General features: G+C 33.9%; 1 protein-coding gene across 3 annotated transcripts in view; it reads right to left on the bottom strand.

Annotated features, from left to right (window-relative positions):
• Nucleotides 1-21,256, bottom strand: part of FSTL5 (follistatin like 5) — an 825,152-nt gene that overhangs the window by 440,313 nt on the left and 363,583 nt on the right. For all 3 annotated transcript variants that reach the window (XM_065904790.1, XM_065904789.1, XM_065904788.1), the window contains exon 4: nucleotides 8,154-8,350. In XM_065904790.1, the coding sequence (XP_065760862.1) occupies nucleotides 8,154-8,350 (197 nt within the window). The remainder of the gene's footprint in view (nucleotides 1-8,153; nucleotides 8,351-21,256) is intronic.

A 21,256-nucleotide genomic window follows, 5' to 3' on the forward strand; every position in this document is an offset into this window, starting at 1 on the left:
TCCCCTCCACAGGGAGCTTCTAGCTACTTCTGGTTTGGCACTGCCAGATTTGAGTGGATTTTTGCTCAAACAAGCTCTTAACATTTTAATGTTAAGTATTAAAAATTAAGCTTCAGTTTCTCTTTTAACATTGCTAACAAATTCAAGGGTGCCATTCTACTGAGTAAAGTCTGCCTATATATCTTCTTATCTTACCCTGAGGAGCAAATAGTTGGAACTATGATGCTAGAAGTAGTTGTTCTTTCTCTAAGGGACACTTTATTCACCCTGGTTTACCTCTGTGACCCTGTGAAATCCATCTTCTCATATTGCTCATTTTTCAATCTGCAGCAATCTCCTTTCCTTTCCAACTCAAAGGCATCATAGTACGCTCTGGAAATCCTGTTCTGATCAGAAATTTTTCTTTGCCTTATGTTTCTTATGAAAACATGTTCTTCACCACATTGACTTTAAGAAAATCTGACTACTCCTTAATAAAATCATTTGTCCACTATATATAACAATTGAAAGTTAATTTTTCTCTTACATCTGTTCTACCTCAATGGAAGGAAGATAGTCAATAGCTAAATGGTTCTCTACTGGTACATCTGGGTTATTTTTTTTTTCCCAAATGAGTTTTCTTTCATTAAACAGATAAAGAATATAGATAGGTAGGTAGATAGATAGATAGGTAGATAGATAGATAGATAGAAGATGAACAGATGGATGGAGGGATGATAGAAACTATTCCTTTGAATGTCAGGTCATTCAGCTAGGTAATTCTTTCCTCCTCTTTCCCCGTTTTTCACCAATGTATTTGCCTCTTGATTCACAATGTTTCTGTCTACCTAAACTCTTTATCAATGTCCCTAGCAATTTTAAAAGCCATATGAATAAACCACCAGGAAGATTTCTATGATTCTTTTCATAACTACTGATTATTAATCTTCTCTCTTCTGAAGACCTTTTCTTACATGTCAGCCTTCCAAGAGGAATGTGATCATATCTTAGGTTACTTCATCCTGGAATCTTTAATTCAAGCCTTACAGGTCTGTTTTAGGAATAATCAATGTCCTTAAACCCATAAATGCCTTATTATGTTGCCAAGTGCCTGATCACACTTGTCACATACACAATACCGAGGGAAAACCCCTCTTTATGTTTTAAATAAAGATACTTTATGTTTGTTAAAACTTTTGCAATGAGTTATCCTATGACACATGCCAATTTAGAGCATATTTCTACAAGGACAATTTTTACTGAATCAAACATTAATTAACATCAGATTTCAGAGAGCACTGAATTCTTATTGTTGGAGAAGACAATTTAAGAGAAGGAAAAGATACAAATGATAGAGATGAACCTCAGACACTTGTCTAGATTTACACAGTGGAACTGAGAACAACAAACAAGTAAGGTTTCACACCTCATCAGCTTGATCTTCAGGAAGAGCCAGACCATTTGATTTTGCTTTAGTATACAGAACTAAAGTGAAAGAGGAATGTGAAGAAGTTGGCTTAAAACTCAATATTCAGAAAATTAAGATCATGGCATCTGGTTCCATCACTTCATGGCAAATAAATGGGAAACAATGGAAACAGTGACAGACCTTTTTATTGTGGGGCGGGGGTGGGGGGCTCCAAAATCTCTGCAGATGGTGACTGCAGCCATGAAATTAAAAGACACTTTCTCCTTGGAAGAAAAGTTATGACCAACTTAGACAGCTTAATAAAAAGCAGAGTCATTACTTTGCCAACAAAGTCCATCTAGTCAAAGCTATGGTTTTTCCAGTAGTCATGTATGGATATGAAAGTTGGAATATAAAGAAAGCTGAGCACCAAAGAATTGATGCTTTTGAACTGTGGTGTTGGAGAACACTTTTGAGAGTCCTTTGGACTGCAAGAAGATCCAACCAGTCCATCCTAAAGGAAATCAATCCTGAATATTCATTGGAAGGACTGATGCTGAAGGTGAAATTCTAATACTTTGGCTACCTGATGCAAAGAACTGACTCACTGGAAAAGACCCTGATGCTGGGAATGATTGAAGGTGGGAGGAGGAGGGGACAACAGAGGATGAGATCGTTGGATGGCATCACTGACTCAATGGACACGAGTTTGAGTAAGCTCCATGAGTTGGTGATGGACAGGGAAGCCCAGTGTGCTGCAGTCCATGGGGTCACAAAGAGTCGTACATGACAGAGAGACTGAACTGAACTGAACATAAAACTGGCTTCTGGTCAAGACCATTCAGTTCTACAACCTCATTCTGAATAGGATCCAGGCAATTTAGCACAGATTCAAGAAAGATATTAGGGCCACTCAGAACAAATAAACTAAAAGCACCCATTTGTTTTTAGTTGCTAAATCGTGTCCAACTCTTGTGACCTCAAGGATTGTAGCCACCAGATTCCTTGTCCATGAAATTTCCCAGGCAAGAATACTGGAGTGGATTGCCACTACATTCTCCAAGGGATCTTTCCAACTCTGAATTGAACCCATGTCCCCTCCATTGGCAGGCAGATTCTTTACCACTGAGCCACTAGAGAATCCCCAAATGCCCATTTACCTGTTGTTAATAAATGTAGGCAATACATATTAAAACAAAAGTTATCAAAAAAGCACTTAAAATGTGATTGACATCTTACCTTTGTCATACAGTAATTAAGACACATATATGGGAGAGAAGACAGTGATACTCTGTTCTATTTCTCTAAAAAAGCAAATTTGATCAAAACCCCAATCTCCCCTATCATCCAATCCCACATACTTTGGGGAGACAAAAGTCCTCGTCATGGGATGTAAATAAATCAGACACACACTTGAGGAAAGAGAGTGATATGCAATTTCCCCTCTCTCTGAGGGGTATAAAAAAACACGGCAGAAGACTGAGCACGGGGATTTCATGTAGCTAGGCTCAGGGACTAAAATGTATTTCCCCAGAGGAAAGAATGTGCTAGATATTGGTTTTTGATGTTGGCGTTGTTATTTTCCATAACTTGCCATTAGTTTCTTTTTTTTGTTTGTTTGTTTTTTTTTTTTTTTCCTTAAAGAGGCAGATAGATGTTGGCAACTACTGATTGTGAGGTCTTTTGTTATACAGATTTAGGGGGAGAATCTAAATAAAACAGATCATATTGTTTGGCATGATAAGACATTTGAAGCTCCAGGGAAACTTAAAAAATTGAAATTGAGAAACAGACTTGGGTCCTGCATCTGTAGTGTAGGGAATGCAAGGCATGCTCTGGACAGAGCACAAGGAAAAGAAAAGTGTACAAAGTGATCCTTGTAAACTGGATTTCAATCTGCGATTTTTTGTAATATGTGGTATAATCTCATCTTCTACCACCCTTATACATCTTCAATCATTCAACCAACACACATTGCTTTTTGCAAATGGATTGTGTATGTGTGTGAGTGTGTGTGTTCAGCTCAAAGAGAAGTGCAAAGGAGCTGACAGACATCTGGATTGTAGAAATGTAATAGTATTAATAGTATTATTACAATTGCTACTACTATTATCATTAGTTACTATATAACTGAGGATCTACATATTTTTAAAATATTTAAATTGCACAATATAGTCAAGTAAAGCATATTATTTATTTAATAACATATCTAGGGATGCCTTACTGAAAATGTTGCTGTCAATTATTTCTTATAACTTGCTATTATGGGCAAGAAAAAATTGCATAAATAGATATTTTGTACTTTGACAAGTAGAGATATTTTGCTATAACATATACCAGCATCTTGAAATATATATTTGATATTTATTTTAAGTTTAGTTCAATTTAGCATTATACCTATAAAGATGAGACACTATATACTCTGGGGAAAAGGCTCAATATCACAGTGGTTGCAGAATAATGACATGTATTGTCCCTAGGCTAACACACAGGATTTAACAGCATTCATGCTAGCTATGTGAGACAAGTATGTGAGTACCTCAAATGAGATGAACAGAATAAAATATATAAAATAAGACAAAATAAATTATGAGATACAATAAAATGAAATTTCTTTAAAAAACACTGAAATTCATTTTTTTCCTAATTTCTTGAAATAACCAAATTATTTTTATTTCCTTTCAAAAAACATTTTTCATTGTAAAAGTTGGCATTAAAATGTTTGTATATTTAATAATGTGGATATAGATTGTTGGGTTATGATGGCTGATTTGTTCTCACCTATCAGGAAATTGTAAACATTTAAAATGCACAGAATGATCTGGATGGAAATATTGATCAGTTGTTCATCCACTAACTCAAGCATGTGTGCCCTCTTTATTTCCATTATTATCCACCATATCCACAGGAAAGTTGGACTTGAAATATAATTATAACCAATAATTTCATCATGTTGTTTCTATTGCGTGAGTTATGATTCTTAGAAGGCTACATTTCCAAAATAATATTAATATCACATTCAATTTGCATATTGTGTATTATTATCTTTCCCAATATGTAGACAAGGCAATTGGGACCCAGAGAGCTTGAGTCACTTGCCAAAGACTGCACGGTGTCAAGTAGAGGAGATGAAATTTGATCCCAAATTCTATAATTAAAGTTCTTAGTCACTACACTATGATCATAAAAATGATAAATTTTTAAAGAAATCCTAGGACTTCATCAGTACAGGACATGCACTCCTTTGCTACTTAAAATATCCTCCAATAAAATAATATTTAAAAAAAAATCCTCCTATGATCTTTTAAATGAATATCCCATCATAACATTTACTGACTTCTGTTATTACCTGTTTTAACTCTTCCAGACCTTCAATGGTTAAGGACAAATCTATTCATGTTCTCACATCAATTTTTATCAACTTCATAAAACATGATTCTTTTGAAAGTATAAAGTTTCAATTTTGATAAATTTGAATTTATAGTTGGATATTTTCAATATACAAAAATCAGACTCAGATACTAAGTATGTGGTAACAGGTATTCATGTCAAGCTATAGTGCTGAAGAGTTGGATCAAATGAGATCTAAGTTTATACCTTGTCCTTTGACACTAGCAAGTACTTTCTTATTATTAAAAGTTGCTGTGATTTTATGGGTCTCACTCCCTTCAGCTATTGTTTTTTATTATCTTCTCTCAAACGAAATTAGTTTCTAATTTCCTGCAAGAGAAACTTTGTGGTGGTGGAAGTCACTCAGTCAAGCCTGACTCTTTGAGACTGCATGAGACAGTAGCCTGCCAGCTGCCTCTGTCCATGGGATTTCCCAGTCAACAATATTGGAGTCAGTTGCCATTTTCTTCTCCAGGGGATCTTCCCAGCCCAGGGATTGAACCTGGGCCTCCTGCATTGTAAGCAGATTCTTTACCCTCTGAGCTACCAGGAAAACCCAAGAGAAGCTTTAGAATATATATATTCATTATTTGGAGTAAGAACAGAACATGTGCAGCAAACATTAATGCTGCATTTATAAAACCTCAAAGTCAAATCATGTTCTTTAATTTTTACTTGCAATGTCTTAGAGTTATATGTTACATATTTATTAAACATACTTTGTAAATTATTAATAGAACCATTAAGATTCTTTCCCTTTTTACTCCATTAATTTAAATCTTTTTGAAACTTGATATTAAATGATGATGTTACATGTTTCCAAGTTGATTTTTAAAGTCATATATATCATTGACTTTCATATTATAATATTTGGAATACAAGTTCTTCTAAAGCACCTGTAACCTAAAGAGACAAGTCAAAAACAGTGTTTGTGCTATAACTAGCTAGAAATGTGTTATATCCTTTCCACAGTGGCTGTTAGTTGATTGCTGATAGATGAGATGATACAATTTCCACTCTATAAAGCTGAAGGAAAGACTGACTTATGTGGGATGTATGCAGAGGACTCAGTAAATATTACCTTCCCAGATCCTTCTTTGTGAGTACCTCATGTTTGACCAATGTGTAAGTGGGATTCTAAAGATCACTTCTGCATGACATCTTTCAGATGAATTGGGAGGACACTTTTTAGATGTAAATGAAGTCTGAATAAAAATAATAACAATAACAAAAAAAAACTAAACTCTGTACCAGATGACTTTATTATGGATTGGTATGTGCCCTCTCCAAAGATATGTTAAAGCCTTAACCTGAGGACACCAGAATGCAAAGTTTTTTTGGAAATAGAGCAATTTTCATGTAATTATATGATTTTAGATGAAGTCCAGCTGGAGCAGGGAGGACCCTTAATCCAATTTGACTGGTATCCTTTGAAGAAGAGACAAGATGACATGAAGACAGTACACAGAAAATAACTTTGTGACTCTAGAGGCAGAGACTCGAGTGATGCACTGCAAGCCAAGGAATACCTGGTGCTACCTGAAGCCGAAGAAGGGAAGAAAAGACTCCTCCAAGAAGCTTCTCTTCTAAGGGAACATGGCCTTGTCAACACCCCAATCTCAGATACTGAGCTTCCAGAACTGAGAGAGAGGTTGTCTGAGCTATGAAATTTGCTGTACTCTGTTACACCTACTTTAGGAAGTTAATATAAACTTGGATGTAGTAGAAACTTAAAACAACTACAAGTGAGTGCTTTCAATACCATTTTCCAGTGATGATTAGTTTTTCCATTTGGACTTAGATGTGGATCTTATAATAGCTAGATTTGGTCAAAGTATGTGTCATATCCAACCAGTGGTTACAGTAGTGCACGCGTGTTAATAGAGAATAAAAATATTACAAAATAAAAAAGACGCAAAACCAAAAACACTATATTTGACTATGTCAGGCACACACAAGATCAAGGTGACATGCTTTAGTTATAATTCATTTAATTGAATTGCTTAGTCATCTCTGATTATTACCAGAAATTTAAAGTTCTAAAGAATTTCATTTGTGAAAAACACATTATGAGTTATATACCAAAATAGATATCTGAATTAAAAGTTTATTAACTTCGCCCTAAAATTTCAGTTTCATTCCTTGAATTCCAGTATCTAGGACTTTTAACTGTTCTATAAATACAAGCTGGATTAAAGAAGGCAATGAAAATGATATATATTTTAATTAACTGAAATAGACAAGTCAGTTGGCTCAGAAGGTCACTTTGATAATGATGCCTCTAAGTTACACTATCCCAAACCTTGAATGCTTGCAAAATAAAACTCATATTCCACATTGTTGATTTTTTTTAAATAAGCCATTAAATTAAGTATGAAATATGATTGGCATATTTGTGGAAATAGACAATTGAATTTTTTTAAATTATTTTCACTGTTAAGCACAGAAGCAAAATCTACCTAAGATCCACAACAGGAATTATCAGGCAGTCAGCAGCATTCCTCAGAGCTAGTACCAATTTCCTAGTCATCCTGGATAGGCTTCTCTCCCTTTATCCCTAATAACCTATATGTATATTTACAGCAAATATGTTTTTTTTGTTCCTTATTTTACATTTCCACCACTATCAACAACTAGTTTAGGTTCTTAAATGTGGGTATTTCACTTTCTTTCAGAGTAGTTTATCAGTCTCAGTAACACACATATAAAAATATTTCCATTTTTTCACACATATGACTGCTCACATAAAATATTTTGTGTATTAAAATATTCACTTAACAAATGTCATGTATGAACCATTTTGGTGACAATTTTCAAAGACATGAAATTTAATAATATAGACATAATATTAAAACTAGATTAATATAATTGATCTTTGATTATTGAAAAAGTACTAAATAGATCAATAATTTAGTACTTTCTTAAATCATTCATTTACATTATGTTATAGATGTATTCAATTGCTTTTCAATAATGTCCTTGAATACTAGATAAGCAAGCTTCCATAAGAAAATTAAGAAAATTACAAAAGCTCCAGAACATGTCTGGTGATATTTTATAAATTCTATAAGATAGAGAACTGGCAATTCCTTACGGCAATTAAGGAATAGAAACCTGTCAAAAATAGATGCCTCTTTTAAATTGTGTAACATCATATAAGGATTTTGTATGATGTTACTTGAAATTAACAAATTACATTTGTTACTTGAAATTCATGCTGCTGATAAAGTAGTCAAATATTTCTCTTAAAATATTTTATGCCTACAGTCAAACAATATGAATTAAATATATTTTTATCAATATAATAAAAACTCACACAAACGCAAATATATTGAATATGTTATATTTAAATAAGCTTGTTAATCATTAATCATACCTGAGTTAGTTCATTAATATCTACAAGTCCATTACTGTCGGCATCAAAATATTTAAACATTTGATCCACCAGCAACTTCTTCCGAAATACGTCATCACCATTAGGGTTTTCATTGTCTTGTGTAATGTATTTTTGATTTTGTAAATCTAAAAGCATACTTTTCATCTTGCTGTATTCAATGGCCTTGCAGTTATCTCCTGTAACAAAAGAACTAAGTTATTTTCAAAGCAATATTATTAAAAGGGAATCATTTATTTTATTAATGCTCAAAGTTGATATCTAGCAGATAACATATTTCGTATATAATATTTATGCTCCTACTTTGCATACTACACAAGGAGAAAAGAATGGACTATTAACATGAGAGGATAAAAATTTTAACTGCTATCAAATCTAAAAGCACAGTATGTACTATGTGTTTTCTCAATGCCAAAGTCATCGGTTCTATAATGGACACAGAAAAAAAGATAACTTCAATTGGTTCCAAGGCTTAAATACATCATCTTAGTTTAACTCCTCATTACACATGATTATAGTGATAATTTCAGAGATTTTGAACATGAGGTTTAGGGAGAGGAAATGACTTACCCAAGGGTATTCTTAGATTGTGTTGAATTTTGAACTTAAACTCTTGTATGTCTAGTTCCAAACTAGTATAGCAAGTTTCTAATTGGAAATGTATCTTTTTTACGTTTAGATTTATTTTGAAGAATTTTGTGTGTATGTATTTGCAATTTTTTTAAATCATGCTAAACTCATATTTGCTTTCTTCTGAAAGTCTATTTTTCTGATATTTATCTATCTCTCTTTTAAGAACACTTGGTGAATAATATGATTTATGTTTGCATTTTGTATCTTGAAGTTTTAACCTTGCAATTATCATTTCTACTACTAAAGTATGAGCTTATTGAAGTAACAATGCATTACATAATTCAATATCTTCCAAAAAATAGCCCGAATACTGGGGACTTCACATTCAGTGAAAGTCGTTGTTGGCTTATAGTTTCAAAAATAACTGCAATTACTCTATCTTGAGCTTCCCACGTGATGTTAGTGGTAAAGAACCTGCCTACCAATGCTGGAGACATAAGAGACACAGGTTTGATCCTTTAGTCGGGAAGATCCCATGGTCAGAGGAGCCTGGCAGGCCATGGTCCACAGGGTCACAAAGAGTTGAACACAACTGAGATGACAGCACTCATGCACACACTCTACTGTCTTGACATAATTATTTCACAAGAATTTTTCTTACAGAAATATGCATGCTGATGTCTTCATAAATAACACATTGAAATGAATGTATGTTGATAATAAATGTGGTATAAAATATAGACAAAAAATGCAGTATATAATGTAATTTATAAATGAAAAAGCAGGTATTATATTAGCTAAGAACTTTTACAATATATCTTTAAAGGAAAAAAACCTAACTTTATAATTGTGGTTCATTTTGACAATTAGGCTGTGGCAGAATCTAAAATTTTTAAGATTTCTAAAGATTTAAAAATATATATCTGAGAAGCATAGGGTTAAAAAGCAATATTTGAATTCTCATTCTCTTCCCAGACAAGATGGAAAACAATCTTTCAGAGAGATGAGATCTTATTTTTCAAAGACATTGAAATGACTTCTGTTGTTCAGCAATTTTAGTGTTTAACAATCCTGTCAATAACTTCTTTTCTATAGCAAGATGTAAACTTTGTGACACAGATTAAGTCAATTTTGCATCATTCTAGTCTCAGTAAAGAATAATAATTAGAATAGTTTTCATAAAAGCACAGAAATCTCTGACAAAAGCGAAAAGTAATCAAGTACAGAAGGACAGGTAGCAATTTTGGTGTCTGTGAAAGCTGCTAAGAGAAGCCTTCAAATATACGTGCCCATGTGTGTGTCAGGAAGAGGGAGAAACTGATCAAAGAAGGAAAAAGGAGAATAAACCATTCCAAAGCCCTCCCTGGATTTCTGTATTTGACCGTGGACCATCGTATCATTTCATTTAGCTGATGGGAAGAAGGATGGAGTTTGAGGGAGCTCCCCTGGGTCCATTGTTATAAACAGATGAGAACATGGGAAATAGAATTTAAATGCTGAACATGTTTTAGTTAATATTTGAAATTTGGGGTTTTGTTGTTGTTGTTTAGTTGTTATTGAGATACAATTTGGGATTGTTACACTCTAATTTTGACCAAATCAAGGAATACAATCATCATGTTCTTCATGAATGCTTTCATTTCCCAAATTGTAAATTCCCCAGTAAGCCCAGGGTTTAAGTTGTTTGCTGACAATCCAAAGCTAACAAAAATAAAAGCATTACAATTAAGGCATTCATATTCCACTGAAATGTACAATGGAAAATGAAAGTGTTAGTCGCTTAGTCATGTCTGACTTGTTGTGACCCCATGGACTGTAGCCCACTGGGCTCCTCTGTCCATGAGATTCTCCAGGCAAAAATACTGGAGTGGGTTGCCATTCCCTTCAGAGGGGCTCTTCCTGAACCTGGGATCAAACCCGTGTCTTCTGCATGTACAATAAACAACCATAAATTATGGAAAATTTTGTAGAATTTAGATATTTTAAGTAACCTCTGTCACAGGTCTTTGTTAGTAATAGAAACATCTATTATGAATAATAAATTACATGTAATGCAGACTTTCTATGTGCCGGGAACTTTATATATATGTAATTATTTAACTCTCATAACAATTCAACATGAGGGACCTCATAATTACCATGATTTTACAGATAAAGAAGAATTAAAAGCACAGAGAGATTAAATAACTTGTTCAAAGTTACAAAGCTAGAGAGGAGCTCAGTGACTTTTACACCCAGGCAATATCTAATATCTTTTTCTAGCCTTTATTCTCTACTTTTTTCATCTTCAGAACTGAGTTTTAAAATGAACTTATACATGGTTTCAGCAAAATTGTCAAAGGATTATTTGAAAAAAGGCAAATATAACAATAAATTTCAGGCAAAATTACTGTTTAAATTACAAGCAGAGAGAAAAAGAACTTTCAAAGGGAAAGAGAGAAGAAAAAAAAAAAGGAGTACCTGAGAAATAGCAGGAAAACTATAAGAAATTACTGAAGAAGAAAAAGGGAAAAGGGCTTTTCAAGAAAGGATGTGATGAAATGCTAAACATTTCAGAGTTTACAAAAAAAAAAAAAAGGAATAAAACATGCCCATTAGATTACTTAACTTGGAGATAGCTTATAACTTTAAAGGAACATTTTAATGAATAAGTGAAAAATTTCTATTATAATAGGCTAAAAGGAGTAAAAGCAAAATAATGATTTGAAAATATCAGATGTTTGTATTCAATCACCCAGTCGTGTTCAACTCTTTACGACCCCATGGACTGAAGCAAGCCAGACCTCCCTGTCCCTCACCATCTGCCAAAGTTTGCCAAGTTCATGTCCATTGCATCAGTGATGCTATCCAGCCATGTCATCCTCTAACACCCTCTTCTCCTTCTGCCCTGAATCTTTCCAAGCATCAGGGACTTTTGGTATTAAATCTTTACCACTTAATGAGTATCAATGTGAAAAAAACGAAGTAGCATTATTAATGAAACACAAGTTATTTAGAGACAAACATCAATGTATATTAATATATCATGGCCTCATTCAAGAATAACTTCAGGAAGGAAGCCAGCTCGTTGATTTCTTTGTTTTGGTAAGAGTCGTTTCTCAATACTTAATCAACCAGTGGGGTTAGGTTGGTATAGTGAAGGAAAAGAAATGCTCTTCAGGAGTTACTTTCTGCTCCCAGAGACCAGCAAGAGATCTCCTCTGCTGTCCCTGTTCTAGACACTGAGGACAAGATGAATGAGGTCCCCACCTGGTGGTGCCTGTTCACCATCTTGCTTCCTGTGAACGCAGTGATGCCAGGGCTGTGCTGACTCTGGACTGAGTCATTCTAGGGCACTTAAAATCCATCTGGCCTTGTGGGGCATAGAAGGAGGTGGAATCTCTGACTTTTTCTCCCCCTCTTTTCTAATTTAAACAATAGATTCATAATTTTACTCCAACTAAATTATTTTGTGAATGAAAGCATGATTGATAATACCACATGCCCCAAACATACATATTAATCCTATATTATCATTATGTGCACAAGTTCTCACATGCTTTGATTTTTTGTAAGTTAATTTGTAAGTTAATTATTGGAGTGTAGTTGATTTACAATGTTGTATTGTTAATAGCATCTGCTGTAAAGCAAAGCGAATCAATTTTTTTGTATACATAATCCACTCTTTTCTTAGATTATTTTCCCATGTAAGCCATTATTGAGTATTGAGTAGAGTTTCCTATGCTACACAATAGGTCCTAATTGGTTATCTATTATATAAATAGTGTGTATACCTCAATCCCAATCTCACAATTTACGCTTCCCCCATTTTCCCCTTGGTAGCCATAAGTTGTTTTTTTTTTTTTCCTACATCTGTGACTCTATGTTTTATAAATAGTTTCCTTTATACCATTTATTTTAGATTCCACATATAAGCTATATTACATGATATTTGTCTTTCTCTCTCTGACTCTCTCACTTTCAAATGGGTTCACCTGGGTATTGGCAGTGCTTCTCCATGACCTATGGAACCAAGGATAGTCATATTTTATATATCTGATAGTACAGTCATCTGTTTTGAGTACATGATAAGTGCTCAAAATTACAGATTCTACCAATTATGCTTAATGCTAGTTTTTCAAAAATTATAATTTGTTCTTAACTCTTTGAAGTTACCCTTTTATCCTTCCTCCCCATCCATCAGTAAAACATACTAATTACTTTCAACCTAAAAATATTGAAACCTAAGTATATAATATTACTTGCCTCTTTTTAGCATTTCTAGTTTGAAATTGATTAATTCTAATTAAAGTTGAAATCTTAGAAATTAAAGAAGAAGATATTAAATATTCTATTATAGTATCCATTCTACTCATGCACTAGTTTGCATACTGGAAATGCAGTTTCCTCAGTCTATTAAATAATCACTAATAGAAACTTTTAAAACTTTTTAATATGCAAACATATTTAAATTTATATAAAATATTTCTCAGAAAAGTGCTTTGCATTTATGACATAAGGAAGGTATCAAAACTTTAGTATTGTGATTTAATATGCAGCTATGAATCAGATTTAACATGGAAAACTATTATACTTAAATGAATTGTAAATTGTTAAATTGTGTTTGATGGAATTAAAATTATCTTGGTTAAAAGTAGTCTGAATAAAATAAGAAAATAAGAATAATAAAAAAAACAAACTTTAACCTAAATGGAACTTCTACTAAAATGTGGAAAATAAGGGTGTAAATTGTTTTGTATCACATACACTTTACTGAAATGTACTTATCTAAAATGTTTACAGTTACACATAAGATTAATATAAAACTACTATGCTTCAAATGCTAATCTAATTCTGGAAATTTACTAATGCAAATACACATATATATACCACTTTACAACTTTGTACATTTAAAGGGCCGTGATTTTCTCATTGTTTTTAAAAACAATCTATTTTCTCTTTCAGAGCAGATTCATATTCAAGAAAAAATTGAGCAGAGAGTACAGATTTGTCTGTACACCCTCTGGTCCTCTACATGTGCAGAGTCTGTCACTATCAACATTCCCACGGGCGTGGGGGAGAAATGATGACAATACAGTGATGTATCTTTAACCCAAAAAAGTCCAGAGTTTACATTAGAGTTCACTAAGTGCATAGGGTACTTGTGTTATATATTCCATGGTTTTGTCAAACGTGTAATGACATGTGTGCATACATGTCACACAGAATAGTTTCCCTGCCTCAAAGAGCCTCTGTGCTCGGCCTGCTCATCTCTCCGTCCCCCTTAACCTCTGACAAACACTGACCTTATTAATTATTTCAAAAGTTCTACCTTTTTCAGACTCTAATATAGTTGGAATCATATATAATCCTAACTCTAGCCTAATTCAATATGTAGCCTTCTCAGACTGGCTTTGGAGAAGCAAATACATTTAAGGTTCCTCTGTCAAGGTTAGCTCTCTCTCTCTCTCTTTTTTAATCACTAAATACACTGGATGTACCACAGTGTATTTATTCATTTACCTACTGAAGGACATCTTGTCACTTTCAAGTTTTGGTAATTTTGAATAAAACTGCTGTAAACATCTTTGTCTAGGTATCTGGGTAGAGTTAAGTTTTCAAATCCTTGATTTACATCCTAAGGAGCATGATTATTGAACTGTATGTAAGATTTTGATTAGTTTGTTTAAAAAAAGAAAGAAAGAAAGAAAATTGCCACAATTTTTTTTTTTTCCAAAGTAGCTTATACCGTTTTGCATTCTCATCAGCAACGCATGAGAGCTCCTTTTGCTCCACACCTTCACCGACGGTAGGTGCTGTGAGTGTTTTGGACTTCATCATTCTGATCCGAGTGTAGTGGCATCTCACTGTTTCACAGGGAATCTTAAGTGAATGACAGACTATATTTTACAAGAGACATTAGTCCCATTGCCTTTCCCCTGCTCTCTACACAGACATAATATAATCTGACTTAATTTATATCTCCTTAAATACCATTGATTTGTTAAATATAAATGATTAGAAACATAATTAATTAATTGATATTCTTACTGATTAATTTTGTGAATTAATATTATTAGAAATAAAAGGAAAGTATGGTGAGTTAAATATTCATTCTCCAATCACATTGTTCTTTATGATGTAACTTTTGTCAATTATATGCCACGCTGTCATTGTCAACTGTCTACATTTAACACATTTCATGCAGCAGTTTTAAAATGGGGTTTGATTTTCCAGCTTGGCAAAAGTTAACATATATTAGAATTTCAGTTAACGGTGCTCTAGTAACCAAGTCACTTTGCTCTCTTTACCCTGAAAGAACATTAATTAAAATGACTTTGAGGGATGAGATTAGGTATCCTAGACTCTGTTTTCAATTATATTCATTAAATGGGACACACTTTGGAGCAAGTAGGCAATTTAGCTGTTACTATCCCCACTTAAGCTGCAATTCATGGTGTTACAAAGAGTTGGACACGACTGAGCGACTGAACTGAACAGGATCCCCACTTTCTCTCATCATCCTCACAAACACAATCACACAAAGTAAAAATGCAGAGGATGCTGACAGAAAATACAACAAAATAATAAAGAGTGTAACACAATGGTGATGATTATCTAAGATGTTTGGGAACTTAAGTGAAAAACATACATTTATCTTACCTGAAGTAAATACAATTTACAATATTAATTATAATTGTTCAAATATATGATTTTAATGTTTAATGAAAAGTCTTTTAAGCCATTAACTCTATAGTCAAAACCAAGAAAATATAATTTGCTTCATATGAAAAGGCATATTTCCTACAGAATGTATGATAGGTAATGCTGTCAAATAGTTTGTGAAATTATTTCCTAATTAGCTATGTTTTCTGGAAACCTCTGGAAAAATATTTTGTACACACTATGTAATAAGACCTTTCACTTTTTTTTGCACTTTATTAATTTGTGTTGAAATTGTAGTGTATATTGCCTTAAATATTATACCACATTGTTCCTACAGTTCTTGTTGTATGCTGTATTTTCTAGAGGTTTTTAATTTTGATTTATATTACACAGATTCATACTACTTATAGGAGTAAATATATATATATAGTATATTCTTTAACTTTTAAAGAATTTGATAAAAATAATTTAAAAATTTAACCATTACAAAAAAGTAAATCTATCACTGGGTCAGAGTCAAAACTAAGACTCATCTAACTCTACTAAGAGTAGGACTGCTAGTACTTCTGAACACTAAATAATCATAGCACTCAAATACATGGTTTTCAATGAAAATTTTATTGTTCATATTGATCTTATAGAAGATAAACTATTCATATCTGTGAAGCCACAAGGATATAATGATTTTAATACAGTATTTACACAGGAATTATCATGTGCTGGCACTGTATAAGTACTTTACAGATAACTCATTTAATCTTTAAAATGATCTTGTGAAGTAAGTACAAAGACTATACCATCTTCTTGAAACATATTAATAATAAGCCCAATGACAGGCTTGACATTTGACTTTACATGAAAGATGTAGAAACTTCTGACCCTAGAATTGTAAGCTCATCATTTAGAAATTAGCTCAGACATACCTCATGAGGTACAGAGGATGCACAAGATACAGCTATTTGTGTCTTAAGAAAATAGCTGTTTTAATTATTATTATGTTTATGTTATTCTACAAATTCATGTGAAATTCTGTCAAGAATTTACAATCTTCTGATGACTTCCTGCATACATATATTCTGATATGCGTTTCAGTATTAAATCATGTGTTTTCTGTCTTCTATATTGAGACAGAGAGGTCTCGGTTGGTAAGATTTTTAATTTCCCCAACAATCTTTAGGGATGTTACATGACAGTGACAGAAATAACTCCCCAAACCTGTCTAAACATTATGATTCTTATAAGCACCTAATAAAAAAATTTCAAAAATGAAAATCAAATGGTGATATAATTACCAGGCAAATCACAATGATAGAGAAACACTGTAATATTTCTAGATAGAAAATGCAGATCAAGAAGTCATTGGGCATAGCACCTTCATCTGGAGCAAATCCAGAAATTTACTCTTATAGGGAAATAATATTCTTTAAAAATCGAGTTTAATGCTAAATTTATATACATTAAAGTTTGAAGTTGAGTTCATTTCATGAAGTTCATAGTTTGGTGTTAAAAGTTCCAAGTTACTAGCATAGTCACATGTCTTTTTGTGGTCCTTGAATATCTTATCTAGTCAAGAGTTCATATGTCTTGTCTCCTAAAATATGTTACTCTTTGTCTCATTTATCACAGAAAAATTCAAAAGTGATATTAAAAATAGAATTTTTTCTGTGGTTTCCAGTTTATATATTTTCTATGTAGCCTATTCATTTTTTTTCCATCAAGGAAAGAAAAGATAATAGTCATGACTGGGCATCAACCCTTGGCTGTCTTTATCTTATTAAATTTAGCATAAAGAAATAATATTTCCAAAATGCATCTAATTCTAATGAATGGTAAATATTCAAATGCCACTATACACTAAACATTACAACAGTAACATTTATAGTATTGATGTTGCTAATTGTTGTTATGATAGATATTTTCATGAAGGCTTAATATTGAAGAGAGTTACTGTATGTAACACTTTATGTCCAAGATTAGCTCAAGATGACAGAGTAGAAAGACGTGTGCTTATCCCTTCTTGCGAGAGCACAAGAATTAAAACTAACTGTTAAACAACCATTGATGGATAAATGTTATAACCTACCAATAAAGATACCCTACACTCCCCAGGAAGGAGAAGCCTTAAGATGGTAGAAAGGCCACAAAGACGATAGAGTCAAATTCCATACCTGCTGGATGGGCAACCCACAACCTGGGAAGCAACTATACCACAGAAGTTGTCCCACTGCAGTGAAGGTTCTGAGCCCCAAGTCTTGTGCACACCAAGACCCAGGGGGAAAGAGCAGTGACCCCAAAAGTAAGTGGGTCAGCCCTACCTGCAGATGTATGAGGGTATCCTGCAGAGGAGAGGGTATGCTTGGGGCTCAATGTGGGGCAAAGACTCTGGCAGCAGCAGTTCTGGGAAATACTCGTTGGTGTGAGCCCTTCCAAAGGCTACCATTAGCTGCATCATACAACCTATACCCTCCCGTACTGGGTTGCCTCAGTCCAAACAACCAACAGGGAGGAAACACAGTTCTAACCATCAGCAGGCAAGTGGATTAAAGTTTTACTGAGTATGGCCATTCCTAACAGGGAGATAAGATCCAAATCTACCCCCCCATCAATTGCTTCCATCAGGAATCTTGCCCAAGTCACTCAGATAACCTCACCAATCAGAGGAGAGATAGCAGAAGCAAAAAGAGCTACAATCCTGTAGCTTGTGGAAAGAAAACCACAATCACAGAAAAGTAGACAAAATTAAATGGCAGAGGATTACGTCCTAGATGAGGGAACAAGGTAAAAACCTAGGAAAATAGCTAAGGGAGGTAGATATAGGCAACCTTCTAGAAAAAGAAAACAGAATAATGATAATGAAGATGATCCAGGATTTCAGAAAAAGAATAGAGGCAAGTATCAGGAAGATGCAAGAAATGTTCAATAAAGACCTAGAAGAACTAAAGAACAAGCAAACAGAGATGAGCAATACAATAATTGAAAAGAAAAAATACATTAGAAGTAATCAATAATGGAAAAAAAAAAAGAAGTAATAAATAATGGAATAACTGAGGTAGAATGGATAGGTGACCTGTTAGACAGAATGGTGGAAATCACCGTCTTAGAACCAAATAAAGGGTGGGGGGGAAGGAATAAAAAGAAATGAAGACAACCTTAGAGACTTCTAGGAAAATATTAATTGTACCAGCTTTCACATCCATGGACTGAGGAGCCTGGTCGGCTACAGTCCATGGGGTCACAAAGAGTCAGACACGACTGAGCCACTTTTAGTTTCACATTATAGGAGTACCAAAAGAATAAAAGAGAGAAAAGGAACCTGAGAAAATATTTGCAAACATAATAGCTAAAAACTCCCCTAACTTGGGAAAGGAAAAAGTCAACCAAGTTCAGGAAGTTCGGAGAGCTCCAGGCAGAATAATCCCAAGGAGGGACACATCCCAACTCAGAGTAATCAAACCGACAAAAATTAAAGAGAAAGAACAAATGTTAAAAGTAACAGGGCAAAAATAACAAATAACATACAAAGGAACTCTTATAAGGTTATCAGCTGATTACTTAGCAGAAATTCTGCAGGCCAGAAAGCAGTGTCTCTATATATTTAAGCTGATAAAAGGAAGAACCTATGGCCACAAGTATACTATTCAGCAAGCCTCCCATTCAGATTTGATGGAGAAATCAAAAGCTTTACAGATGAGCAAAAGCTAAGAGAATTCAATACCACCAGAGAAAACTGTACACATATAGACTGATATTTCAAAACCTTATGGGAACAGCAAACCCCAAAACTACAAAAGATACACACACACACCACACTACACACAAAGCAACCCAAACACAACACTACAGATGGTTACCAAGCCATAAGAGAAGAGAACAAAAAAGGAAGAGAAGAAAAATTCCTACAAAAATAAACCCAAAACAATTAAGAAAGTATCAATAGAAACATACATATAAATAGTCACCTTGCTGCTGCTGCTGCCTCGCTTCAGTCGGGTCCGACTCTATGCAACCCCATAGACGGCAGCCCACCAGGCTCCCGCGTCCCTGGGATTCTCCAGGCAAGAACACTGGAGTGAGTTGCCATTTCTTTCTCCAAGGCATGAAAGTGAAAAGTGAAAGTGAAGTCGCTCAGTCCTGTCCGACTCTTAGCGACCCCATGGACTGCAGCCTACCAGGCTCCTCCGTCCATGGGATTTTCCAGGTAAGAGTACTGGAGTGGGGTGCCAATGCCTTCTCTGAATAGTCACCTTAAATGTAAATGAATTAAACCCTTCAATCAAGACATAAACTGGCTGAATGGATACAAAAATAAGACCCAAATATACGCTATCTACAAGAGACTTCAGACCTAGGAACAGATAGAGACTGAAAGTGACGAGATGGAAATTAGAAGACAGATGGAGTAACAATACTAACATCAGGCGAAATAGACTTTAGCATAAAGACTGCCATAAGAGACAAAGAAGGACGTTCACAAAGTAAACCTTGGTAAATTTATGAAAATCAAAATTATAGCACAAGATCAACCTGAGAGAAAGATATAACAGTTGTAAATATATATATGCATCTAACATCGAAGCACCTCAGTATATAAGGCAAATACTAATAGCCATAATGGGAGAAATTGACAGTAACATAATATTAGTGGGAGACTTTAATATTCCACTTGCATCAATAGACAGATCATCCAGACAGAAAATCAATAAGGAAACACAGGTCTTAAATGATACATCAAAGGAGATGGACTTAATTGATATTTAAAGAGCAATGAATCCAAAATCATCAGAATACACATTCATCTCAAGTACATAAGGTACATTAAGATTCTCTAGGACTGACTACATGCTGGGCCACAAAGTGAGCCTTGGTAAATTTAAGGGAATCAACATCATGTAAAGCATCTTTTTCTGACCACAACACTATGAGATTAGAAATCAACTATAAGAAAAAAATAACTGGAAAAAACACATGAAGGCTAAACAATACTCTACTAGTCAACCAACAGATCACTGAAGAAATCAAAGAGGAAATGAAAAAATGCCTAGAGACAAAATGAAAATGAAAGCACAATGATCAAAAAGCTATCGGGTGCAGCAAAAGCAGTTCTAAGAGTGAAGTTTGTAGTGATACAATCTTACTTCAGGAAACCAGAAGAAATCTCAAATAAACAACCCAACTTTACAACTTAAGAAACTAGAGAAAGGGGAAAAAATGAAAGCTAAAGTTAGTAGAAGGATATAAATCAAAAGATCAGCACAGAAATAGATGCAATAGAGACAAAGAAAATAATAGCAACGGTTAATGAAACCAAAAGCTGTTTCTTTGAAAAGATGAACAAAATTGATAAATCTTTAGCTAGACTCATTAAGAAAATAAAGGAGATGACTCAAATCAATAAAATTAGAAATGAAAAATAAGTTACAACTGACACTACAGAAATACAAAGAATCTTAAGGGACTAGTACAAGCAACTGTATGCTAATAAAATGGACAACCTGGAAGAAACAGAAAATATGAACAGACTAATCACAAGCTCTGAAATTGAAACTGTGATTAAAAAATCTCAACAAACAAAAGTCCAGGAACTGATGGCTTCACAGGCAAATTCTATTATATATTTAGGGAAGAGTTAACATCTATCCTATTGAAACAAGTTCATTCTGTGAGATCACCATCACTCTGATACCAAAACTCAACAAAGATATCACCAGAAAGAAAACTATAGACCAATATCACTGATGAATATAGCCATAAAAATCGTGGTCCAAAAGGATATATGCACGCCGATGTTCATTGAAGCACTGTTTACAACAGCCAAGAAAAGGAAAGTACTTGTGTTCACTGACAGAGGAATGGATAAAAAAATGTAG

Source organism: Muntiacus reevesi, chromosome 13 (assembly GCF_963930625.1).
Source record: "Muntiacus reevesi chromosome 13, mMunRee1.1, whole genome shotgun sequence".
Taxonomy (NCBI): domain Eukaryota; kingdom Metazoa; phylum Chordata; class Mammalia; order Artiodactyla; family Cervidae; genus Muntiacus; species Muntiacus reevesi.